Consider the following 24,416-nt stretch of genomic DNA (forward strand, 5'->3'; position numbering starts at 1 on the left):
AAGAAATGTTTGGCACAAACACAACTCAAACATCAGTGAGTCTGCATGTCTGTTCCCCATGGCATTGCTTTGTCTCACTGAGATAATGGGACAGCTCGGGTACAGTGCAGTGTTCGTACTACCCATTACTGCCCACATTGCAGACAGTTTGAACATTGCCAGAGCCTCTTTTTTTTAATTACATTTCTATAAAGCTAATGGTGGGACCAGGGTTTGTCAGGTACACTTTTGTCTTTAACTAGGATGAATAATCGCATGCTGACTGCCAAGTGTGACATTTTTCAAACACACATGTTAAAGGAAAGCGTATGCACACACACTGTGTGTGTTTAATTTTTAAGTATTTTTCAATGTTTTCTTCTGTGGTTTCTAGCTTTCAGTCCATGAAATTGGACAAAATTTTACTTCTGTGCTTCAAAATCATATGATACAGGGTATTTTCAAATATGTCTACAACAATGTAACATATAGTCTGATCTATGCCATGTTTTGAAAGCACATGTAAAAGAATTTCCTTCAAAAAGATGTGTGTTTTTACCTCAAAGAGGAGTATGTCATTAAGTCAAGTCTTATGAATAAAGGTTTGCATGAATGCCTAGGGCTAAGATGATGGTCAGAATAAAAGTTCATGAACTGAGCTGTGAAAGAGCAAGTGTACACAAAGTGTAAAGATTAAACACAAAGCTGAAAGAATGTATTTCATGTCTGTGACTTCTTATTGGTGAAATAAAAATGGGTATCTCAAAACTTCAGAGCAAAAAAAAAATCAAGTCCCTATCAAAGCAAAACTTGGCAAATTTTCTGCAGGTTATTCTAGACAATTCAGAAAGTGGGCAAAGGTGTCATACAACAAAGTGAAAACTGGTGAAAACTATAGATATGAAAATTAAGTGAATGAAAGTTGTTTTCAAATATTTTCTAATATGGAATGTGCAAAAACTATGGACAGTGTGGAACAACATTGCAAGATCAAAGACAGTGCAAACAAGTTGAGACAGAAAAGTATTTCTCCACAGAAAAATAACCAACATAACACAATATGAACAGTATTCATTTACCGACTATTAAAAATTTTCCTGCGGTATCAAACTCTCTCATTAGAAAAAAATGTCACTTGTAGGAAATGTGAAAAAGATGCCACAGATACCTGCAGTGATTATAGAGGGAGTAACAGTAATCTCCCAACAAGTCCATCTAAAATTGACATTTTGAATTGTGATGTATTTGTAGATGTGAGATTAGCAGCATGGTAAAACCAGACACAAATTTCATGACAGCAACTGCATCAGTCATGAAAAAATTTCAGTGTTAAATAGTATAGACTTCTTGTCTTTCTTGCTGGAACAAATGATGTAGCAAAAAAGCGATGCAAAATATTTCATGCTTTCCCTTAAACGAGCACTGTACAAATCCAGAAATACGAATGTGGTAGTTTTTTTCTGTACCCCATTGTCATGACATAGGTAACTGGTCTTGTGTGAAGAAGGAAGTATAAAAGATGAATAAAGCTGTACAAATGCATGCAGGAAATTTAAAAATGCAATACATATTGATATAATCACACAAAGGAAACAATTTTATACTGCACATTATTTCTATATCAAGAGACTGGGAAAGATATTTTCTAATCGTAAGATCTCAGATATGGCTCATATGGAATCAAACCTTCAGCAAGGTATTAAGCAAGTTACATCTTTGAAAGACGTAAGTGACATGCGATGTGAAGAAACAGCAGTAAATTCTACCAAGACTAAGTGCAATGCTGAAAATGCTGTCTTAGCAGAAGTAAACATTGCAGCAGTTTCAGCTTAAAAGTGTGTGTAATTTGGATATGCTAAATGCAGAGGCCAGACAAACGTGTGGTTCCTGAAGAGGGGCAGCAGCCTTTTCAGTAGTTGCAGGGGCATCAGTCTGGATGATTGATTGATCTGGCCTTGTAACAATAACCAAAACAGCCTTGCTGTGCTGGTACTGCGAACGGCTGAAAGCGAGGGGAAACTACAGCCGTAATTTTTACCGAGGGAATGCAGCTTTACTGTATGATTAAATGATGATGGCATCCTCTTGGGTAAAATATTCCGGAGGTAAAATAGTCCCCCATTCGGATCTCCGGGCGGGGACTACTCAAGAGGATGTCGTTATTAGGAGAAAGAAAACTGGCGTTCTACGGGTCGGAGCGTGGAATGTCAGATCCCTTAATCGGGCATGTAGGTTAAAAAATTTAAAAAGGGAAATTGATAGGTTGAAGTTAGATATAGTGGGAATTAGTGAAGTTCGGTGGCAGGAGGAACAAGACTTCTGGTCAGGTGACTACAGGGTTATAAACACAAACTCTAATAGGGGTAATGCAGGAGTAGGTTTAATAATGAATAGGAAAACAGGAACACGGGTAAGCTACTACAAACAACATAGTGAACGCATTATTGTGGCAAAGATAGATACGAAGCCCACACCTACTACAGTAGTACAAGTTTATATGCCAACTAGCTCTGCAGATGAGGAAGAAATTGAAGAAATGTATGATCAAATAAAAGAAATGTATGATCAAATAAAAGAAATTATTCAGATAGTGAAGGGTGAAGAAAATTTAATAGTCATGGGTGACTGGAATTCGGTAGTAGGGAAAGGGAGAGAAGGAAACATAGTAGGTGAATATGGACTGGGGCAAAGAATTGAAAGAGGAAGCCGCCTGGTAGAATTTTGCACAGAGCACAACTTAATCATAGGTAACACTTGGTTCAAGAATCATAAAAGAAGGCTGTATACATGGAAGAAGCCTGGAGATATTGACAGGTTTCAGATAGATTATATAATGGTACGACAGAGATTAAGGAACCAGGTTTTAAATTGCAAGACATTTCCAGGGGCAGATGTGGACTCTGACCACAATCTGTTGGTTATGACCTGTAGATTAAAACTGAAGAAACTTCAAAAAGGTGGGAATTTAAGGACATGGGATCTGGATAAGCTGAAAGAACCAGAGGTTGTACGGAGATTCAAGGAGAGCATAAGGGAGCAATTGACAGGAATGGGGGAAAGAAATACAATAGAAGAAGAATGGGTAGCTTTGAGGGATGAAGTAGTGAAGGCAGCAGAGGATCAAGTAAGTAAAAAGATGAGGGCTAGTAGAAATCCTTGGGTAACAGAAGAAATATTGAATTTAATTGATGAAAGGAGAAAATATAAAAATGCAGTAAATGAAGCAGGCAAAAATGAATACAAACGTCTCAAAAATGACATCGACAGGAAGTGCAAAATGGCTAAGCAGGGATGGCTAGAGGACAAATGTAAGGATGTAGAGGCTTATCTCACTAGGGGTAAGATAGATACTGCCTACAGGAAAATTAAAGAGACCTTTGGAGAAAAGAGGACCACTTGTATGAATATTAAGAGCTCAGATGGAAACCCAGTTCTAACCAAAGAAGGGAAAGCAGAAAGGTGGAAGGAGTATATAGAGGGTCTATACAAGGGCGATGTACTTGAGGACAATATTATGGAAATGGAAGAGGATGTAGATGAAGATGAAATGGGAGATACGATACTGCGTGAAGAGTTTGATAGAGCACTGAAAGACCTGAGTCGAAACAAGGCCCCTGGAGTAGACAACATTCCATTGGAACTACTGACCGCCTTGGGAGAGCCAGTCCTGACAAAACTCTACCATCTGGTGAGCAAGATGTATGAGACAGGCGAAATACCCTCCGACTTCAAGAAGAATATAATAATTCCAATCCCAAAGAAAGCAGGTGTTGACAGATGTGAAAATTACTGAACTATCAGTTTAATAAGTCACAGCTGCAAAATACTAACACGAGTTCTTTACAGACGAATGGAAAAACTAGTAGAAGCCGACCTCGGGGAAGATCAGTTTGGATTCCGTAGAAATGTTGGAACACGTGAGGCAGTACTGACCTTACGACTTATCTTAGAAGCTAGATTAAGGAAGGGCAAACCTACATTTCTAGCATTTGTAGACTTAGAGAAAGCTTTTGACAATGTTGACTGGAATACTCTCTTTCAAATTCTGAAGGTGGCAGGGGTAAAATACAGGGAGCGAAAGGCTATTTACAATTTGTACAGAAACCAGATGGCAGTTATGAGAGTCGAGGGACATGAAAGGGAAGCAGTGGTTGGGAAGGGAGTGAGACAGGGCTGTAGTCTATCCCCGATGTTATTCAATCTGTATATTGAGCAAGCAGTGAAGGAAACAAAAAAAAAATTCGGAGTAGGTATTAAAGTCCATGGAGAAGAAGTAAAAACTTTGAGGTTCGCCGATGACATCGTAATTCTGTCAGAGACAGCAAAGGATTTGGAAGAGCAGTTGAACGGAATGGATAGTGTCTTGAAAGGAGGATATAAGATGACCATCAACAAAAGCAAAACGAGGATAATGGAATGTAGTCGAATTAAGTTGGGTGATGCTGAGGGAATTAGATTAGGAAGTGAGACACTTAAAGGAGTAAAGGAGTTTTGCTATTTGGGGAACAAAATAACTGATGATGGTCGAAGTAGAGAGGATATAAAATGTAGACTGGCAATGGCAAGGAAAGCGTTTCTGAAGAAGAGAAATTTGGTAACATCGAGTATAGATTTAAGTGTCAGGAAGTCATTTCTGAAAGTATTTGTATGGAGTGTAGCCATGTATGGAAGTGAAACATGGACGATAATTAGTTTGGACAAGAAGAGAATAGAAGCTTCCGAAATGTGGTGCTACAGAAGAATGCTGAAGATTAGATGGGTAGATCACATAACTAATGAGGAAGTATTGAATAGGATTGGAGAGAAGCGAAGTTTGTGGCACAACTTGACCAGAAGAAGGGATCGGTTGGTAGGACATGTTCTGAGGCATCAAGGGATCACCAATTTAGTATTGGAGGGCAGCGTGGAGGGTAAAAATCGTAGAGGGAGACCAAGAGATGACTTCACTAAGCAGATTCAGAAGGATGTAGGTTGCAGTAGGTACTGGGAGATGATGAAGCTTGCACAGGATAGAGTAGCATGGAGAGTTGCATCAAACCAGTTTCAGGACTGAAGACCACAACAACAACAACAAATGCAGATACGTGGTACTTCAAGAAAGGAGTGATTACATATTTATGTTTGTACAAGTTAATACCTGTTTTGTAAGAAATAAACTGTCAGAATTAGAGCATTTTTATAGCATTAAAGATGTAGATGTGATACTGTATCAGAACATTGGTTAACAGGACATGAAGTTGACACTTTTGCTCCTCAACAATATCTCGTAGCTGACAATGTGTAGGAAACACAGAAAAAGAAGGTGGTGAATTTACATCAAGCACAGTCTAAAATTTTCAGAATTAGACATGATACCATACTGTTCATAAATAAATGAGTGTAACTGTACAACACTGACCGAAGAAAATATAATAGTTGTTAACCTGTACAGATTTTTAAATGGAGATAGAAATGTACTTTTTAATAGTTTTAATTAGTGGTTAAGAAACTTTTAAGTTTGAAACAAAGGTTGTTATCTGTGTGCATTTCAATATTTTAAGATTCTTAAACCTGTATTGCACACACAAGTATCCTGCTCATAATGGTGCATGTCTAGATTATCTTATTTTTAATTTACATAGTGGGGGAATATGTAGTTAGCCTGGCTGGTGGAGTTTTCACATATCATAATCCACTCCATTTAACACTTTATCATAGGCAACTAATGTATTCCAATGAATTTAGGGTGGCATGAGTAAGAGGTCAGAGAGAGGAGTATATTAGGTTATTTACTGTCTAGCTACAGGATGCAAAGTGGGACACTTTATATGAGTGTCAAGCAGCAAAAACTAGAGATGAAAATGGTTTTGGTGACCTTTTTTAAATTTTAAAAATATGGAGACTTATGATATTCATGCTCCCTATTAATAAAAGTTAGCTCCTCAGGTAAATGTAAAAATGCAAAAAGTAACTGGTTTACAAAAGAGCTGCCAAATTAGAGAAAACATTCTCATACTGTATTGGATGTATAAACATGAGGATGATTGAAGGGCTGAGCAAAGAAATACAATTTACAGTGCTTTCCTTAGAAATAAAAAGTATTACAAAGCTAAGCTCATATAACACAAAAAGCAGCACATGAAAGGTACTGAGAAGATATTTCAAGTAAGTGTAAGGCAGCACGGGAAGTTATTAATCAAGATATTTCTTCCAGTCAGATATGTCAAACTCTGATTGATCTACAAGAATTGAATGATACCTTTGTCACATCAGTCAGAGGACTCTGAGACAAATTTAAGGCCACAGAGACATCTGCAAGGGATATGTTTGGTTTCCTGCTGCCTGAAGTACCTTTGTTTCACTGGAATGAAATCATGTCCAATCATGTCTGTAAAACCATTTCTAAATTATCTGATTCCGAATAAATGGGCCGCTATTGGATGTCGTAATTATGTTGCTAAAAAAACAGTTTCATTTGATATGTAAGTGACAAAGTGTAATTTTTACTAGTAGTTTGAAGAATGGATTTTTTCCAGATTCACTAAAATTTTCAAAAATCATCCCCATATTAAAAACCTACACTAGAACTACTGACCAGTTTCTGTCGTGCCAACACTCTCAAAAACATTTTAGTGACTCATTTACATTCAATTAACCAATTATTTTTAAAAGCATGACCTTTTTTGCAACAATCAGTAGGGATTTCAACCAGGTAAAAATACCACTGTAGCTGTTCAGGAAAATGTTCATCAGACTTTAACAGCTTTTGAAAATAAGATAATTTTATGACGTGACCAAAGTAAAAGACTTCACTGCATTCCTTTCAAAATATTATTCGCAAAACTGGCATATTATGGTATACAAAATCTATATTAGCAATACTTTTATCCTACCTAAACAACAGAAGACAGTTTGTCTCAATTAGAAACAGACATTTTATTTCAGTAAAAACTGGTACAGGTATTTCCCAGGGCTCTGTGTTTGACACCTTCTTTTTCATTGTGTCTATCAACAATCTGCCCCATTGTGTACCACAGTCTGTAATCTGCTATTATGACAATACAACTTTACTTACTTCACATTGCAACATCCCAGATCTTGATAAGATCATGCAAGACACCCTTGACTCTTGATTAAATTGGTCTGCAGCCAATAAACTTGTTTGTAAATGATTAATGGAAAATCTCATATAAAGATGCGAAACAAATACTAACAAAGAGATAGAGGGGCTGGCCAGTACTTACCTCAGCTCAGTACAGCCAATAGATATACAAAACAGAACAGAAAATTTACATTCCTGGCTTTCGGAACTTTGTTCCTTCATCAGGGAGGAGAAAAAAGGGAAAAAGGGAAAATGGATTCAGTTACTCACAACCCAGGTTATGAAGCAACAGGGCAAGGTAAACAGGGAGGGTAGTAAGGATGGAGGCATGGTCGTCAGAGGGAAGCCAAAGATATTCTACTGTAAGTACTGTACCAGCTTCAAACCAAAGAGGATGCATACAGAAGTAAAGAGGTACATAGTATAAAGATAAACACAACTATGTAGGAAGAAAAGATGTATGAATGGCTAAAGAAGAGAGGGGAAAAGGACAAGACTGGAGAGTAAATGGGAGTGAGGTTGGTTAATGTAGGTTCAGTCCAGGGGGATGGCGGGATGAAAAGATGTGTTGGAGTGTAACTTCCCATCTCCGCAGTTCCGAGGGACTGGTGTTAGGTGGGAGGAGCCAAATGGCATGTACGGTGTAGCAGGATCCTAGGTCCCTAGAATTATGCTGGAGGGCATGCTCTGCTACTGGGTATTGGACATCTCCTAGGCGGAGAGTTCGTCTGTGCCCGTTCATGCGCTCAGCCAGTTTAGATGTCATACTGATGTAAAAGTCTGTGCATTGCAGGCATGTCAGCTGACAAATGACATGTGTTGTTTCACATGTGGCCCTGCCTTGAACTGCGTATGTTTTACCAGTAGCGGGGCTGGAGTAGGTGGTTGTGGGGGGATGCATGGGGCAGGTTTTGCAGCGGGGTTGGTTACAGGGGTAGGAACCACTGGGTAGAGAAGGTGGTCTGGGAATACTGTAGGGTTTGACAAGGATGTTACGGAGGTTTTGGGGGGGGGGGGGGGGGGGGGACAAAAGGCAACTCTGGGTGGTGTGGGGAGAATATTGTCAAGGGATGATCTCATTTCAGGGCTTGACTTGAGAAAGTCATATCACTGGCGGAGTAATTTTGTTGATGTATTTGAGGCCAGGATAGTATTTGGTGACAAGGGGGATGCTTCTGTGTGGTCTTGGGGTAGGAACATTGTTGTCGGATGGGGAGGAATGTATTACTTGGGAGATCTATTTGTGGACAAGGACTGCAGGATAGTTGCAGGAGAGGAAAGCACTGGTCAGGTTACTGGTGTAATTGTTGAGGTGATTCATCACTGGAGCAGATACATTTGCCACAAATACCTAGGCTGTCGGGAAGGGAGCGTTTGATGTGGAATGGATGGCAGCTGTCAAAGTGAAGGTACTGTTGTTTGTTTGTGGGTTTGTCAACATCCAGGAAGGTGGCATGGGTTTTGGAGAAGGACCAGCTGAAATTCAGATTAGAAAAGAAGTTGAGGTTATTGAGGAAATTAAGGAGTGTTTCTTCACCATGAGTCCAGACCACAAAGACGTCATCTATAAACCTATACCAGTCCAGGGGAAGCAGCTGTTGGGTCTTCCGGAAAGCCTCCTCCATGCGGCCCATGAAGAGGTTGGCATAGGACGGAGCCATCCTGGTTTCCATGGCTGTTACCCTGATTTACTTGTAGGTCTGGCCTTCAAAAGTGAAGTAATTATGGGTGAGGATGAAGTTGGCAAGTATGATAAGGAACGAGGTTTCTGGAAGATCTTCGGGTGGACATTGGGAGAGGTAGTGTTCAAGGTCTGAGAGACCATGGGTATGTGGAATGCTTGTGTAAAGGGATGTAGCATCTACGGTGACAAGAAAGGTTTCAGGTGGGAGGGGAGTGGGAATGGATTTGAGGCGTTCTAGGAAGTGGTTTGTTTCTTTGATGTAGGATGGGCGTCTGCGGGTGATAGGTTGGAGGTGTTTGTCTACCAGAGCGGAGATACGTTCTGTTGGGGCTTTGAAGCCTGTTACAATGGGACGGCCAGGATGGTTCTCTTTGTGGATTTTGGGTAATAGGTAGAAGGTAGGGGTACGTGACTCAGGTGGAGTGAGTAGGTCTATAGAAGCCGTTGTGAGGCCTTGGATTTTTAGGATTTTCTGCAGCTCAGTCTGGATGGATGGAATGGGATCCTGGGTAACAGCTTTGTTGGTCGAGGTGTCGGAGAGTTGACACAGTCCTTCTGTCACATACTCCACAGGGTCAAGTACCACAGTTGTGGAGCCTTTATTCACTTAGAGGATGACAATAGAGCGATCTGTTTTCAGCTCCTTAATGGCACGGGATTCAGCTGGGGTGATGTTGGGGGTTGTCAGGATGTTCTTCAAGGAGGACTGGGAGGCAAAACTGGATGTGAAGAATTCCTGAAATATCTGCAAGGGATGGTTTTGGGGGAGGGGAGGAGGATTCCTTTGAGGAGGTGGTCGGAACTCTTCTAGACAGGGTTCAACACTGGGTTTGGTATTTGGGGGCTGTGTTTGGGAGGTGAAGTGATATTTCCAGTTGAGGTTCCAGGTCAATGAGAGATCTTTAACCAGGGCAGTGTGGTTGAATTTAGGCTTGGGGCTAAAGGTTAATCCTTTTGATAGAACAGATATCTCTGGAGGAGAGAGGGATCTGGATGAGAGGTTTAGAACTGAATTGGGACTGGTGATATGTGGCATTTGACTGTGGTTATAGTTGAGATTTTGTCTGTGTGGTGTATGTGCTGGGATTGGGAGATTGAGTAGGGTGGCCAGGCTAGGTTTGTTGGCTATGAGGGGGTTTTGTTGAAGGTGCTGTTGTGGTTGGTGTTTGTGAGGGATAGGAAGAGGGACCCCACTTCTTAGGTGTTGCACTAGCACTGTGGAAATTTTTTTCAGGTGGTGTGTGGCATGGAACTCAAGTTTACAGCTGGCTTCTAGGATGATGTTTCTGAGTGTGTTCTCCGAGCAGGGGTTTCAGAGGTGGAGGACTTTGAGGAGAGATAGGAGCTGTTGGGAGTGGTGGTTACACGAATTACTGTAGAGATTCAGGACAAGTTGGGTAAGGGTTAAGGATTGAAGGTTCTGGAAGTCCAGGAGAGACTGGTGGAAGAAGGGATTGCACACAGAGATGGTAACTTTTAAGGTAGGTCCTTTAGGGGTAATTCCAAAGGTTAAGCAGGACCAGAGGAAAAGTATATGGGATTGCAGTTTGGCTAGGGTGAATGCATGTTTCCGGACTGAATGCAAATAATGTGGTATTGGATTAGGGTACATAGTGGGTAACTGTTGGGTAGGGAAATTAAATAACTAAAGTTAGAATAGTAATAATAAGAAGGAATAAAACAAGGAAGGAAGGAAGGACGAGAAAGAAAGGAAAATATGTTGATAATGTTCAATACAAAAGGAAGACCACTACATAAGAAAAGTACGGATAAAGGTTGACCAGACCAAGCAAGTATGTCCAGATCAGGAGAAATGAACACACGTGCCTCAAAAAAAGATTGTGAGTGTTGCAAAAAGGATTGCGAGTGGACCTCTTTCCACATCAAACCCACAAACAAACAACAGTACCTTCACTTTGACAGCTGCCATCCATTCCACATCAAATACTCCCTTCCCTACAGACTAGGTATTCGTGGCAAACGTATCTACCTCAGTGACGAATCCCTCAACAATTACACTAATAACCTGACTAGTGCTTTCCTCTCCCCGCAACTATCCTGCAGTCCTTGTCCACAAACAGATCTCCCAAGCAATACATTCCTCCCCATCCAACAACAATGTTCCTACCCCCAGACCACACAGAAGCATCCCCCTTGTCACCCAATATTATCCTGGCCTCGAATACATCAACAAATTACTCCACCAGGGATATGACTTTCTCAAGTCAAGCCCTGAAATGAGATAATCCCTTGACAATATTCTCCCCACACCACCCAGAGTTGCCTTTTGTTGCCCCCCTAACCTCCGTAATATCTTTGTCAAACCCTACAATATTCCCAGACCACCTTCTCTACCCAGCAGTTCCTACCCCTGTAACCGACCCCACTGCAAAACCTGCCCCATGCATCCCCCCACAACCACCTACTCCAGCCCCGCTACTGGAAAAACACACACAATTCAAGGCAGGGCCACATGTGAAACAACACATGTCATTTAACAGCTGACATGCCTGCACTGCACAGACTTTTACATCGGTATGACAACAACTAAACTGGCTGAGCGCATGAACGGGCACAGACGAACTCTCCGCCTAGGAGATGTCCAATACCCAGTAGCAGAGCATGCCCTCCAGCATAATTCTAGGGACCTAGGAACCTGCTACACCGTATGTGCCACTTGGCTCCTCCCACCTAACACCAGTCCCTCGAAACTGCAGAGATGGGAAGTTACACTCCAACACATCCTTTCATCTCGCCATCCCACTAGACTGAACCTACATTAACCAACCTCACTCCCATTTACTCTCCAGTCTTCTCCTTTTCCCCTCTCCTCTTTATCCATTCATACATCTTTTCTTCCTACATAGTTGCGTTTATCTTTATACTATGTACCTCTTTACTTCTGTACGCATCCTCTTTGGTTTGAAGCTGGCACAGTACTTACAGTAGAATATCTTTGGCTTCCCTCTGACGACCATGCCTCCATCCTTACTACCCTCCCTGTTTACCTTGCCCTGTTACTTCATAACCTGGGTTGTGAGTAACTGAATCCATTTTCCCTTCTTCCCTTTTTTCTCCTCTCTCCTCCCTGATGAAGGAACAAAGTTCCGAAAGCTAGGAATGTAAATTTTCTGTTCTATTTTGTGTATCTATTGGCTGTACTGAGCTGAGGTAAGTACTGGTCAGCCCCTCTATCTCTTTGTTAAAACTTGTTTGTAATCCAGGCAAAACCCCAAAGCTTAGGAAGGAATGACTAAGAATATGGGAAATGAATGTATCAAATTCTTACGCAGAAATACTGATGCCAAACTCAGTTGGCAAGAGCATGTAAAAATATTTCGCGATCGTCCAACCTGGTATGGAAACTGAGAGATATGGTCAGTAATAATTATCTCCATATGAAATATTTTGGGGACTTTCTGTCACATATCTCATATGAGCTACTCATATGAGGGAATTCTCCTTGGATAAGTATCATTAAAAAAAACCTGACACTATAATATGTAAGGCTGGTATTACAGAACACTGTTACGCTCTTTTCATGGGGCTTAGGATACTGAAGGTTGAGAATCTGAATATCTATTAGCCTGCATTCCTTTTCAGGAACAACATTAAAGAACGTGTTGTCACAGACAACATTCACAAACATGACACCAGAAATAAGGCAAATGGTGTCATTCCAAGTCTAGCAATAACAGAAAACTGCCACAAAGTGAATTCCCAGAAATTTTTTTAACAAGTTTCCTCTTAATGACAGATCTTTGCCATATAAAAAATTTATAATAAAATTATATGATTGGCTAATAAAACCCTCATGTTAGAATATAAAAAGAACTCTATGATATTGACACTGTCAAAGTCAATATTTAAGATTATAGTTGTATAGAGATATTTAACTTGTGCATGTAGTATGAACACTAACTTCAATACTTTGATTTAAACTGTAACTTGCTACCACTGAGAAAGCCTATTCTACTGAATGTGGTCAATGGAAAATAAAGAATCTGAATCTATTGTTCATTCCCATCATAGCTCTCATCATATATTTTTTTTCTTTAGCTTGAAGACTGAGGTGGTTTGCCTTCTTAACACCAAAAATTATGCTATATCTTATTACAACTGCTGTAATACATGCATGATAAACAATTTTCTTAACAACTAAGTCATTTACTTTATTAAGAACCCTAACTGCATGAAAAAATTGTTTAATTACTTCATAAAGCAATCCATGTGATCTGTTCATGATGCACTTTTGTTTATTCTAACACCTGAAATTTAACAGAGTCTTCAGTGGCCATTTCTCTGCCCCCATAATTTATCTGTGATATATAATCAGCATTTTGGTCCTTAAACGTACAATTTTTGTTTTTGTAGTCTGCAACATACCATGTAATCTTTACGGTAAGCAACAATCTATCTTTTCCTACATTGTTAACTATGTATTTGATGATTTACTACGGAGTTCAAGAGATCTTATTTTACAGTTATGGAAATTTGTGTTTTTGGTGGGTGGTAATATGCAAATCAAATCGTGGCCTACACTTCAAAAGGAGTGGGGAAAAGTCTGGGTAATAGGCACTTTGGTTGAGAAAATAAGAGGATGAACAGTCACACAGCATAGTTTATCCTTAGCAGTTCAAAAAATCGCAATAAAAAAAGAAAAACCTAGGTGTAAATTCATCATAAAGCTTCAAAATATTGCAGACATCACAAACACAGTGAGACACACTTGGGTAGCTCAGCTGGTAGAGCACTTGGTGGCTGCAAAAGGCAAAGGTCTCGAATTTGAGTTTCAGTCCGACACACAGTTTTAATCTGACAGGAAGTTTCATATCAGTGAACACTTGACTGCAGAGCAAAAATTCTCATTCTGTAACCATCTTGCCTGCTTAAATAAATATGTATTTAAGTGCTAGTCAAACACAGAAATACAGTGATAACAATGTAGAGGTGGCTTATAAGTTAGCAGCTCTTTAATGCGAAAGATATATGAAAAAAATGATGGTATGACACATGTATGTTAGAAACAGCCATAAAATTCAAAACTATAGACACATAATTTTTGCCTGCAAATATCGCATAAGAACAATTGTGTGGGAACTGGTATTTGGTAACAGCACAGTTCCAATAACAATACTTTACAGATACTCACTGATATATTTTTTGATGTTTGAATAAATACTTCAAACAGTACTGTTAACTATCACACACACAAGTGGAAGCATACATACATTTACTCTCCAGTCTTCTCCTTTTCCCCTCTCCTCTTTATCCATTCATACATCTTTTCTTCCTACATAGTTGCGTTTATCTTTATACTATGTACCTCTTTACTTCTGTACGCATCCTCTTTGGTTTGAAGCTGGCACAGTACTTACAGTAGAATATCTTTGGCTTCCCTCTGACGACCATGCCTCCATCCTTACTACCCTCCCTGTTTACCTTGCCCTGTTACTTCATAACCTGGGTTGTGAGTAACTGAATCCATTTTCCCTTCTTCCCTTTTTTCTCCTCTCTCCTCCCTGATGAAGGAACAAAGTTCCGAAAGCTAGGAATGTAAATTTTCTGTTCTATTTTGTGTATCTATTGGCTGTACTGAGCTGAGGTAAGTACTGGTCAGCCCCTCTATCTCTTTGTTAAAACTTGTTTGTAATCCAGGCAAAACCCCAAAGCTTAGGAAGGAATGACTAAGAATATGGGAAATGAATGTATCAAATTCTTACGCAGAAATACTGATGCCAAACTCAGTTGGCAAGAGCATGTAAAAATATTTCGCGATCGTCCAACCTGGTATGGAAACTGAGAGATATGGTCAGTAATAATTATCTCCATATGAAATATTTTGGGGACTTTCTGTCACATATCTCATATGAGCTACTCATATGAGGGCATTCTCCTTGGATAAGTATCATTAAAAAAAACCTGACACTATAATATGTAAGGCTGGTATTACAGAACACTGTTACGCTCTTTTCATGGGGCTTAGGATACTGAAGGTTGAGAATCTGAATATCTATTAGCCTGCATTCCTTTTCAGGAACAACATTAAAGAACGTGTTGTCACAGACAACATTCACAAACATGACACCAGAAATAAGGCAAATGGTGTCATTCCAAGTCTAGCAATAACAGAAAACTGCCACAAAGTGAATTCCCAGAAATTTTTTTAACAAGTTTCCTCTTAATGACAGATCTTTGCCATATAAAAAATTTATAATAAAATTATATGATTGGCTAATAAAACCCTCATGTTAGAATATAAAAAGAACTCTATGATATTGACACTGTCAAAGTCAATATTTAAGATTATAGTTGTATAGAGATATTTAACTTGTGCATGTAGTATGAACACTAACTTCAATACTTTGATTTAAACTGTAACTTGCTACCACTGAGAAAGCCTATTCTACTGAATGTGGTCAATGGAAAATAAAGAATCTGAATCTATTGTTCATTCCCATCATAGCTCTCATCATATATTTTTTTTCTTTAGCTTGAAGACTGAGGTGGTTTGCCTTCTTAACACCAAAAATTATGCTATATCTTATTACAACTGCTGTAATACATGCATGATAAACAATTTTCTTAACAACTAAGTCATTTACTTTATTAAGAACCCTAACTGCATGAAAAAATTGTTTAATCACTTCATAAAGCAATCCATGTGATCTGTTCATGATGCACTTTTGTTTATTCTAACACCTGAAATTTAACAGAGTCTTCAGTGGCCATTTCTCTGCCCCCATAATTTATCTGTGATATATAATCAGCATTTTGGTCCTTAAACGTACAATTTTTGTTTTTGTAGTCTGCAACATACCATGTAATCTTTACGGTAAGCAACAATCTATCTTTTCCTACATTGTTAACTATGTATTTGATGATTTACTACGGAGTTCAAGAGATCTTATTTTACAGTTATGGAAATTTGTGTTTTTGGTGGGTGGTAATATGCAAATCAAATCGTGGCCTACACTTCAAAAGGAGTGGGGAAAAGTCTGGGTAATAGGCACTTTGGTTGAGAAAATAAGAGGATGAACAGTCACACAGCATAGTTTATCCTTAGCAGTTCAAAAAATCGCAATAAAAAAAGAAAAACCTAGGTGTAAATTCATCATAAAGCTTCAAAATATTGCAGACATCACAAACACAGTGAGACACACTTGGGTAGCTCAGCTGGTAGAGCACTTGGTGGCTGCAAAAGGCAAAGGTCTCGAATTTGAGTTTCAGTCCGACACACAGTTTTAATCTGACAGGAAGTTTCATATCAGTGAACACTTGACTGCAGAGCAAAAATTCTCATTCTGTAACCATCTTGCCTGCTTAAATAAATATGTATTTAAGTGCTAGTCAAACACAGAAATACAGTGATAACAATGTAGAGGTGGCTTATAAGTTAGCAGCTCTTTAATGCGAAAGATATATGAAAAAAATGATGGTATGACACATGTATGTTAGAAACAGCCATAAAATTCAAAACTATAGACACATAATTTTTGCCTGCAAATATCGCATAAGAACAATTGTGTGGGAACTGGTATTTGGTAACAGCACAGTTCCAATAACAATACTTTACAGATACTCACTGATATATTTTTTGATGTTTGAATAAATACTTCAAACAGTACTGTTAACTATCACACACACAAGTGGAAGCATACAATAATTTGGTGCAACTTCACTTTAAATATGTTGAAAGAGTTGAAACAAGGACATAACACAGAAATAGTATTTTGTTCTTATAATTTGGCATCAGTTGTAAACTTTGTGTTCCTCTTCATCAGACCTTGACTAGTTTAACAAAGAAAATAAGAAGACAGTGTTGTTGTAGGTTTAAGAGCTATGTACAGTTGTTATAGTTAACAGCATTTTTCTAATTTATAAAATTTGTCCTAGTCACAAAATGAAGAAAATAGTTTAATTTTTACCTACATGGGTGAAAAAGATGTGTAAAGTTCTCCAACTGTCAAGAAGAGAGGCATTAGCCACTGACTCCACTATAGGCGGAGTGTTGAAAAGTTGTCCGTGCAAAGTTGTATATTAACAATGCCTGCCTCAAGTTGTGCGGGGGGGGGGGGGGGGGGGGGGGGGGGGGGGGGGGCGATTTGGCCTAAGCCATTGCTTCAAGATCAGTACACTACAGAATAATGAAACCATTCTATTAATAATTTGTGGTGATTATTTGGCATCAACAGCCTTAATAATTTCTGATTACTCTTTCTAAACCTAAACCTTGCCTCAGCCGCCCCCCCCCCCCCCCAGGTGACTATCTTGCTTATGTAAGCAAATATTTGGTTTTATTTCTTACTAATGAAGATATCTTGTATGTATTTGATGATGAATGTATAATTCCCCTAGAAAAAATTTAGGTTTTTGGACAGCTTCAAAGGACGAGACAGCAGATATGGGCCAAGACCCACTCAAAAACAGTGATATTCTAATACACTTGCAATCTTAATAATGTACTGGTCCATTATAACATAATTCCTTATGCCAGCCATGTGTTGCTGCTGATACCCTTACAAACAATCCAGTGTAAATCAGCTGAATGTACCCACTTACCACTTGTTTCACTCCCTGTCCCATGATGGCATTTCTGAAACTATTAGGGTACAGCAACTGCTGAATAGCGATTCTTTTTGTTGGCCTCACTGCAACAACTCTGCAACATTCTATGTGGACATGCCAACTAATCAGAAGACTATGTTGGTGACTGTTGCCAATATTCTATTATCAATCGTAAAGTAGTCATCCCAATTGCACATTACAACACAGTTAGTTTCAACAACTGGCAGCTGCTTGCAATTAATGTCATATGGGCCAAACCTCCTGCCCCATTCACCCCCACCCCCAACCCCCACCCCAATATTATCATCTTTGGGAATTTTCCTTCTCTCTTAATTCTTTCAGTTATTGAATTTGTTTTAGTTAGTGATTTCTCTATTGAAACAATTCATGTGTAAAATGTAGGCCTCTGCTATACCCACCTTCAAGAGCCACCCTTGCAGCTGTTCTCTCAGCAGTTATAGTGTACCATCAGATATCTCCTTCTCACCCATCACTCTTTGTGTGTGTGTGTGTGTGTGTGTGTGTGTGTGTTTTCCACAGAACCATGAAAATTATATAATCAAATTATTTAATGACTTGTTGATAAATTCATGGTGGTCATTATACATACCAGTATTTTCCAGAGAATCTGGTAGTTGCTTCTCATGTAATCCAGAACTGATCATATGACCCATGTTACTTGAATTATTATTGTAGTTATAGTTGGTATTGGTGCCACTGCTGCTGTTATTGTTATTGGTAGTCCGAACTACACCAGGTAGCTGACTCAGCATTGTAGATGTGAATGTGGGATTGACTGTAGGATTGACAGTAGGACTCATTCCTGATGCTGTTATAGCTGCTGAAATATAAAAACAATATTAATAGTATCATTCCTTTAATTAAAGAATTCAGCGATTTACATAACAGTAGTTTTCTCAAGGAACACAGACTGAAATAATCTCATGTGACTTACTGAATTTTAGACACTGGCTCCCACTTTGGCTGCAAAGTAGAAGCCTAAACCTGACAGCCCAGGAATGCACCAAGCATACTGTACTAGTAAGTGGTGACTTTAAATTGCAATATACTGGCTGGAAACACTACACATACATTATGGGTAGTAAGGACAACATTAATGCAAAGTAATTCAGCCACAAGTGAAAGAAACATTTTAGACATCCTTGCTACAAACAAAACAACAACAAATTTTTTTTTGAGAGTGCCATCACTGAAAGGATATTACTGACATGCAGTTATTACTGGAACAATAAATAAAAACGCAAATTGGTCATCAAGAAGGCTAAGAAAGTATTGGTGCTTGGTCAAACTGACAGACGGTCATTAAGAAAGTAGCAAAAATATGAACTGAGAACATTTAGGTAAAATCTGACATGCACACAATTGTGATTAAAGGTCAAAGACAGGAAAGAGCCACCATTTAGAGAATGTTATGAAAGCAGACTACCACACTATTGCAACAAAAGAGACTGCTGGGATACTAATACGAAATTAACGGCAACTCATGGACCTGTGAGAGTTATATGTGAAGCCTGCAATAATTTCCAAAGTCTAATCTTGATGAAAGATCTACCAGAAAGTCCTAAGAAACTCTATCCATTCATCTTGTGGATCAGTTGTGTGTTAAAACTAAGGACAGTAAACAAAAAGCAGAATATTAAATTCCACATTTAAGATGTATTCACTGCCACAAAAGTGATAGATACAACCACATGCGACACTGAAAAACAGTTAAGACTACTCATAGAAATCAAAGCACCATTCCCTGATAGAAATGTAGTTACATTGTCCATTAAAAATTCTGTGGAATTTTGTCCTTCCATAGCTTTTATTTATGAATAAGCTCATACAGTTTGACATTCCTGTGGAAAAAGAAGCTTCTATCATAAAGCCAGCACAGATTTGGGAAAAATCACTTGTGCTTTATGCATATATAACATGTTGCATGCATTAGATGCAACGGAACAGGTAGATTCCATCTCCCCATGTTTCTGAAAGGTGTTCAGCACTACCACATTGTCAACTAGTAACTGGTATACAATCATACAGAGTATCTCCCATGTATCCAAGTATCTGGATGAATATCTGATTAATAGTACATTGTTCTGGGCTGTGAATGTTTATAAGAAATTAAAATAATGTTTAATGTACCTCAATAAAGCCTAATATGACCTCCAGTGTTCGCCATACACAAAAATGACCTTTCAGATAGAATCAAGCAGCACTATCATATTGTTCACCAAGACTGCTGTTGTCTACAGGAAAATATTATCACTGGCAATTGCAATGAAATGCAGAAAGTCTTTAAGAAAATTACCACTATGTGTTATTACAGACTGCTCTGTTTAAATGTTGATAAATGCAAGATAATGTCCATAAGAAGTACAAAGAATACAGTTTTATCCGATTACAAGATTACTGGCGAACATTTCAAACATGTCACATTGAGTAAGTATTTAGAGATAACACTAAAAAGTGATATGAAATGGGGTAATTGCGTAAAACCAGTATTATTAGAGGTCAATGGAAGTCTCAGATTTGCTGGAAGGATTCTGAAAAAATGCTATACATCTGTAAGGGAAACTGTATACCAAACTCTAATGTGGCCAAGTTCAGAGTACCACACCAGTGTCTGAAAACCTTATCACAAAGGCAAGACAACAAACCTCAGAATAATTTACAGGAATCCTGCTGTTATCCTAATAGGTCAGTATGACCAATAAGAAAGTGTAACAGAGCAGCTCATGGAATTTAAATGGAAGTCTTTGCAAGGAAGATGGTGGTGTCCTCATGAAACCATGGTGAATATATTTCAGAGTCCTAGTATATGAGCAAGATTACCACCTCAGATGTTATTATTATTATTTATTCTCACCTTAAATGATATTATCTAGGAAGCTAACATAGGCCTTACAGCGACTTTATTCTGGCTTTAATAAATGTATGTATTAATTACTTAATCCTGGTACTTATAATTATTTAGAAATGGAAGTGGACAATGAATGGCCATTGAATATTTTTTGGACAAATGAAAGCCCATTTCCATCTCCAAGGGCAAGTCAATACAAATAATTGTACAATGTGGGTAATGGGAAACCCTCAAGTACATCAACTGGTATCATTTCACTCTGCAAAGGTGACAGTGTGGTGCAGGTTGATGGCATCATTTATCATAGAGCCATATTTTTTGCAGAGGTCCTGTTACCTGTATTGTTACTGGTAAATGCTATGAGAGTCTTTGGTGCACAATTGTCATTTCAACTCCTCAACAGTGTGGATATGTGGGTAAGAGCAAGATGGCACTCCTCTGCACTTAAAGCAGACAGTAAAGTGGCTGCTGCAAAGGAATTTCAGAAACAGGACAATTGTTAGCTGTCATTTCTCTACAGCCATGCTCGCCAGATCACCTGGCCTTAATCCGTGTGACTACTGGTTGGTTCATTCATTGTATGGTTGGTTAGGGGAGGGAACCGAACAGTGAGGTCATCAGTCCCATCGGATTAGGGAAGGATGGGGAAGAAAGTCAGCTGTGCTCTTTCAAAGGATTCATCCCGGCATTTGGCTGAAGCAATTTAGGGAAATCACAGAAAATCTAAATTAGGATGGCCAGACATGGGTTTGAACCATCTTCCTCCCGAATGCAAGTCCAATGTGCTAACCTCTGTGCCACCTCACTTGGTTGTGACTTCTGGTTGTGGGAGTATTGGAAAAATAGGATGTTCAGTGCTTCAGTTATGAACATAGCTGAACTGAATGCATGCAATGCACAACAAATTCTAAACATGACTCCCAGTGACCCTCCGATCTGTTGTGGAACATGCTGTTTCTTGATTTCAACTTGTGGTTGAAAATGGTGGACAGCATACTGCATATGTTTGCACCAATCTCACAACAATTAGAAAGCAATGTCATCTTCCTTTTTATGCAGTTTTTGGCCCAAGGACAGTAAAAAACTGATGTCATTTTGTTTTTATGCAATTTATTTCAGGACATTTAAAAACCAATTTTCCCCATCTGATGTGGTGGATGGGCTAACCTGACAAAGTGTCACAATTGTTGACTGCCAAACTTGTGCAGTAATGCATATTAAACAATATAAATGGTGTAATGTGCAACTCAAACAACAGCCACAGTATTGTCATTCGCATGTCACTTGCAGCCGACCCCATTTGTGTTAAGATGTTTGTAGCGCCATCTATTGGTAACATTTTAGTTAAATTTTAAATTTGGTCTACGACATCTCCCCTTGTGTTAATAATACACTACTGGCCATTAAAATTGCTACACCAAGAAGAAATGCAGATGATAAATGGGTATTCATTGGACAAATATATTATACTAGAATTTACATGTAATTACTTTTGCACGCAATTTGGGTGCATAGATACTGAGAAATCAGTACCCAGTATAACCACCTCTGGCCATAACAACAGCCTTGAAACACCTGGGCATTGAGTCAAACAGAGCTTGAATGGCGTGTACAGGTACAGCTGCCCATGCAGCTTCAACACGATACCACAGTTCAAGAGTAGCGACTGGCATAATGCGACGAGCCAGTTGCTCGGCCACCACTGACCAGACGTTTTAAATTGGTAATAGATCTGGAGAATGTGCTGGCCAGGGCAGCAGTCGAACATTTTCTGTATCCAGAAAGGCCCGTACAGGACCTGCAACATGTGGTCGTGCATTTTCCTGCTAAAATGTAGGGTTTCACAGAGACCGAATGAATGGTAGATCTACGGGTCGTAACACATCTGAAATATAACATCCACTGTTCAAAGTGCCGTCAATGTGAACAAGAGGTGACCGAGACGTGTAACCAATGGCACCCCATACCATCACGCCAGGTGATACGCCGCCAGTATGGCGATAACGAATACACGCTTCCAATGTGCGTTTACCACGATGTCGCAAACATGGATCATCATGATGCTGTAAACAGAACCTGGATTAATCCGAAAAAATGACGTTTTGGCATTCGTGCACCCAGGTTCATCATTGAGTACACCATAGCAGGTGTTCCTGCCTGTGATGCAGCATCGAGAGTAACTGCAGCCACGGTCTCCGAGCTGATAGTACATGCTGCTGCAAACGTTGTCGAACTGTTCGTGTAGATGGTTGTTGTCTTGCAAAAGTTCAAATCTGTTGACTCAGGGATCAAGATGAGGCTGCACAATCCATTACAGCCATGTGGATAAGATGCCTGTCATCTCGACTGCTAGTGATAGGAGGCCATTGGGATCCAGCACTGCATTCCGTATTACCCTCCTGAACCCACCTATTCCACATTCTGCTAACAGTCATTGGATCTCGACCAATGTGAGCAGTAATGTCACGAAATGATAAACCGCAATCCCAATAGGCTACAATCCGACCTTTATCAAAGTTGGGAATGCAATGGTACGCACTTCTCCTCCTTACACGAGGCATCACAACAGCGTTTCACCAGGCAACGCTGGTCAACTGCTGTTTGTGTATGAGAAATCGGTTGGAAACTTTCCTCATATCAGCACGTTGTAGGTGTCGCCACCGGCGCACACCTTGTGTGAATGCTCTGAAAAGTTAATCATTTGCATATCACAGCATCTTCTTCCTGTCGGTTAAATTTCATATCTGTAGCACGTCATATTTGTAGTGTAGCAATTTTAATGGCCAGTAGTGTATGCTGTTCAGATTTGACTTCATTCTTAGCACTGGTTCTCTTTCTACAGTGTTTCAAAAATGGAATTTTAATTATGGACACCCTGTAGAATATTTCATTCATAGAATAACCTCAAGTAATGGCCAATAAGTACAATAATCTGCAACAGTTGTTTTTGGGTGAAACACATCTTCTTAATACATGGCAAAAGTCCATCATAGACTTTTGGATACCCATAGCATTTTCAAATGTTTATAAATTAATTTTGGAGAAATAATATGGATAAGACAATGAGCAGCTAATTTTTGTAAACAGCTTCCACACAGCTACTGCGGTGTGAAACACATCATTTTCATCAGACAAGGAGTTGCACACTATAATCACGGCAGACATTAGTGAAAGTGTACATTAGTTAGTGTTTTAAAGCTTGATTTTTAATGCTCCAAAAGACAATACTGTCACATGGAAATCATATGGGGTGCGGAAAGGATGCGAGGGCAGGGACAAATCATACAGTTCCTAATTTTTACCAATTTACTATATTCTCTGATAAAAAATGAGTACCCTGACAACATTTCACCAATTACTTAAGTCATAAATACCCCTATTTCCTATTATCATAACTCTTATACATGAACAAGTAATGTTTTGTGCTCTGTGTTCACACAAGTGTTACCCTGCACTTTACAATAAAAAAGTTAAAGAAGTTTGTTTTTAATTTAATTTCATTGTGGAGGAAAAAGATAAGGCCCCTTAATTCAAACTGATGTGAGGTACATAGAAACATGTAACAGAAAACAATACTCACACAAACTTTCAAGCTCTTGCCCTTTTTCTCATAAATGTACACATATTCACACACAATCACACAGACACCCAAACATACACTCCTGTGCTCACAGCGAGACTGATTATTGATTACTGAGTATAGATTATTGACAGCTGTTTCCTTGGCACATGGAGGTTGGGAGGGGGTGGTGAAGAAAGTATGAGGCAAGGAGAGGGTAGCGAGACAGTGAGTGTGAGACAGGTCTTTTAACAGATGACAGAGTGGCTGCCGAACAATATGAAAGAAGTTCAGAGGGTAGAGCATGTAAGCGATAGAGAAAGGGGAAAGTGGCAGAAAGAGGGAAGGTGACGAAGAGTAAGATGGAGACAAAGTGAGAGACAAGGTGAGGAAAGAAAAAGGGAGAGGATAGCAAACGAAGGGAAGAAGGGTGATGATGGAGGGAGGAAGATGGGATGAGAGAAGGGGGTGGGGGAGGAAGGGAGAGACACAGAGAGAGAATGCCTGTATTACTGGAGAAGGCAGAACATGATCTGGATGAAGGAGGAGTCCTGTGGACAGAAGAGAGAAGGTAAGGTGAGGCAGTGTGAAATAGGATAGCAGAGATTCAGGACAGGGGGACTGCAGGAGCACAGGGTATTCTGGAGAGACAATTCCCACCTTGTAGTTCATAGAA

The 24,416-nt window shown here is 39.3% G+C and overlaps 1 protein-coding gene across 2 annotated transcripts in view; it reads right to left on the reverse strand.

The window, feature by feature from the left end:
* Positions 1-24,416, reverse strand: part of LOC126297828 (bone morphogenetic protein receptor type-2) — a 367,974-nt gene that overhangs the window by 29,139 nt on the left and 314,419 nt on the right. Inside the window, exon 12 of one of the 2 annotated variants that reach the window (XM_049989074.1) lies at positions 17,923-18,150. In XM_049989074.1, the coding sequence (XP_049845031.1) occupies positions 17,923-18,150 (228 nt within the window). Of the gene's footprint in view, positions 1-17,922; positions 18,154-24,416 lie in introns of both variants that reach the window. The other variant, XM_049989073.1, reaches the window with a different exon arrangement.

Source organism: Schistocerca gregaria, chromosome X, assembly GCF_023897955.1.
Source record: "Schistocerca gregaria isolate iqSchGreg1 chromosome X, iqSchGreg1.2, whole genome shotgun sequence".
NCBI lineage: Eukaryota > Metazoa > Arthropoda > Insecta > Orthoptera > Acrididae > Schistocerca > Schistocerca gregaria.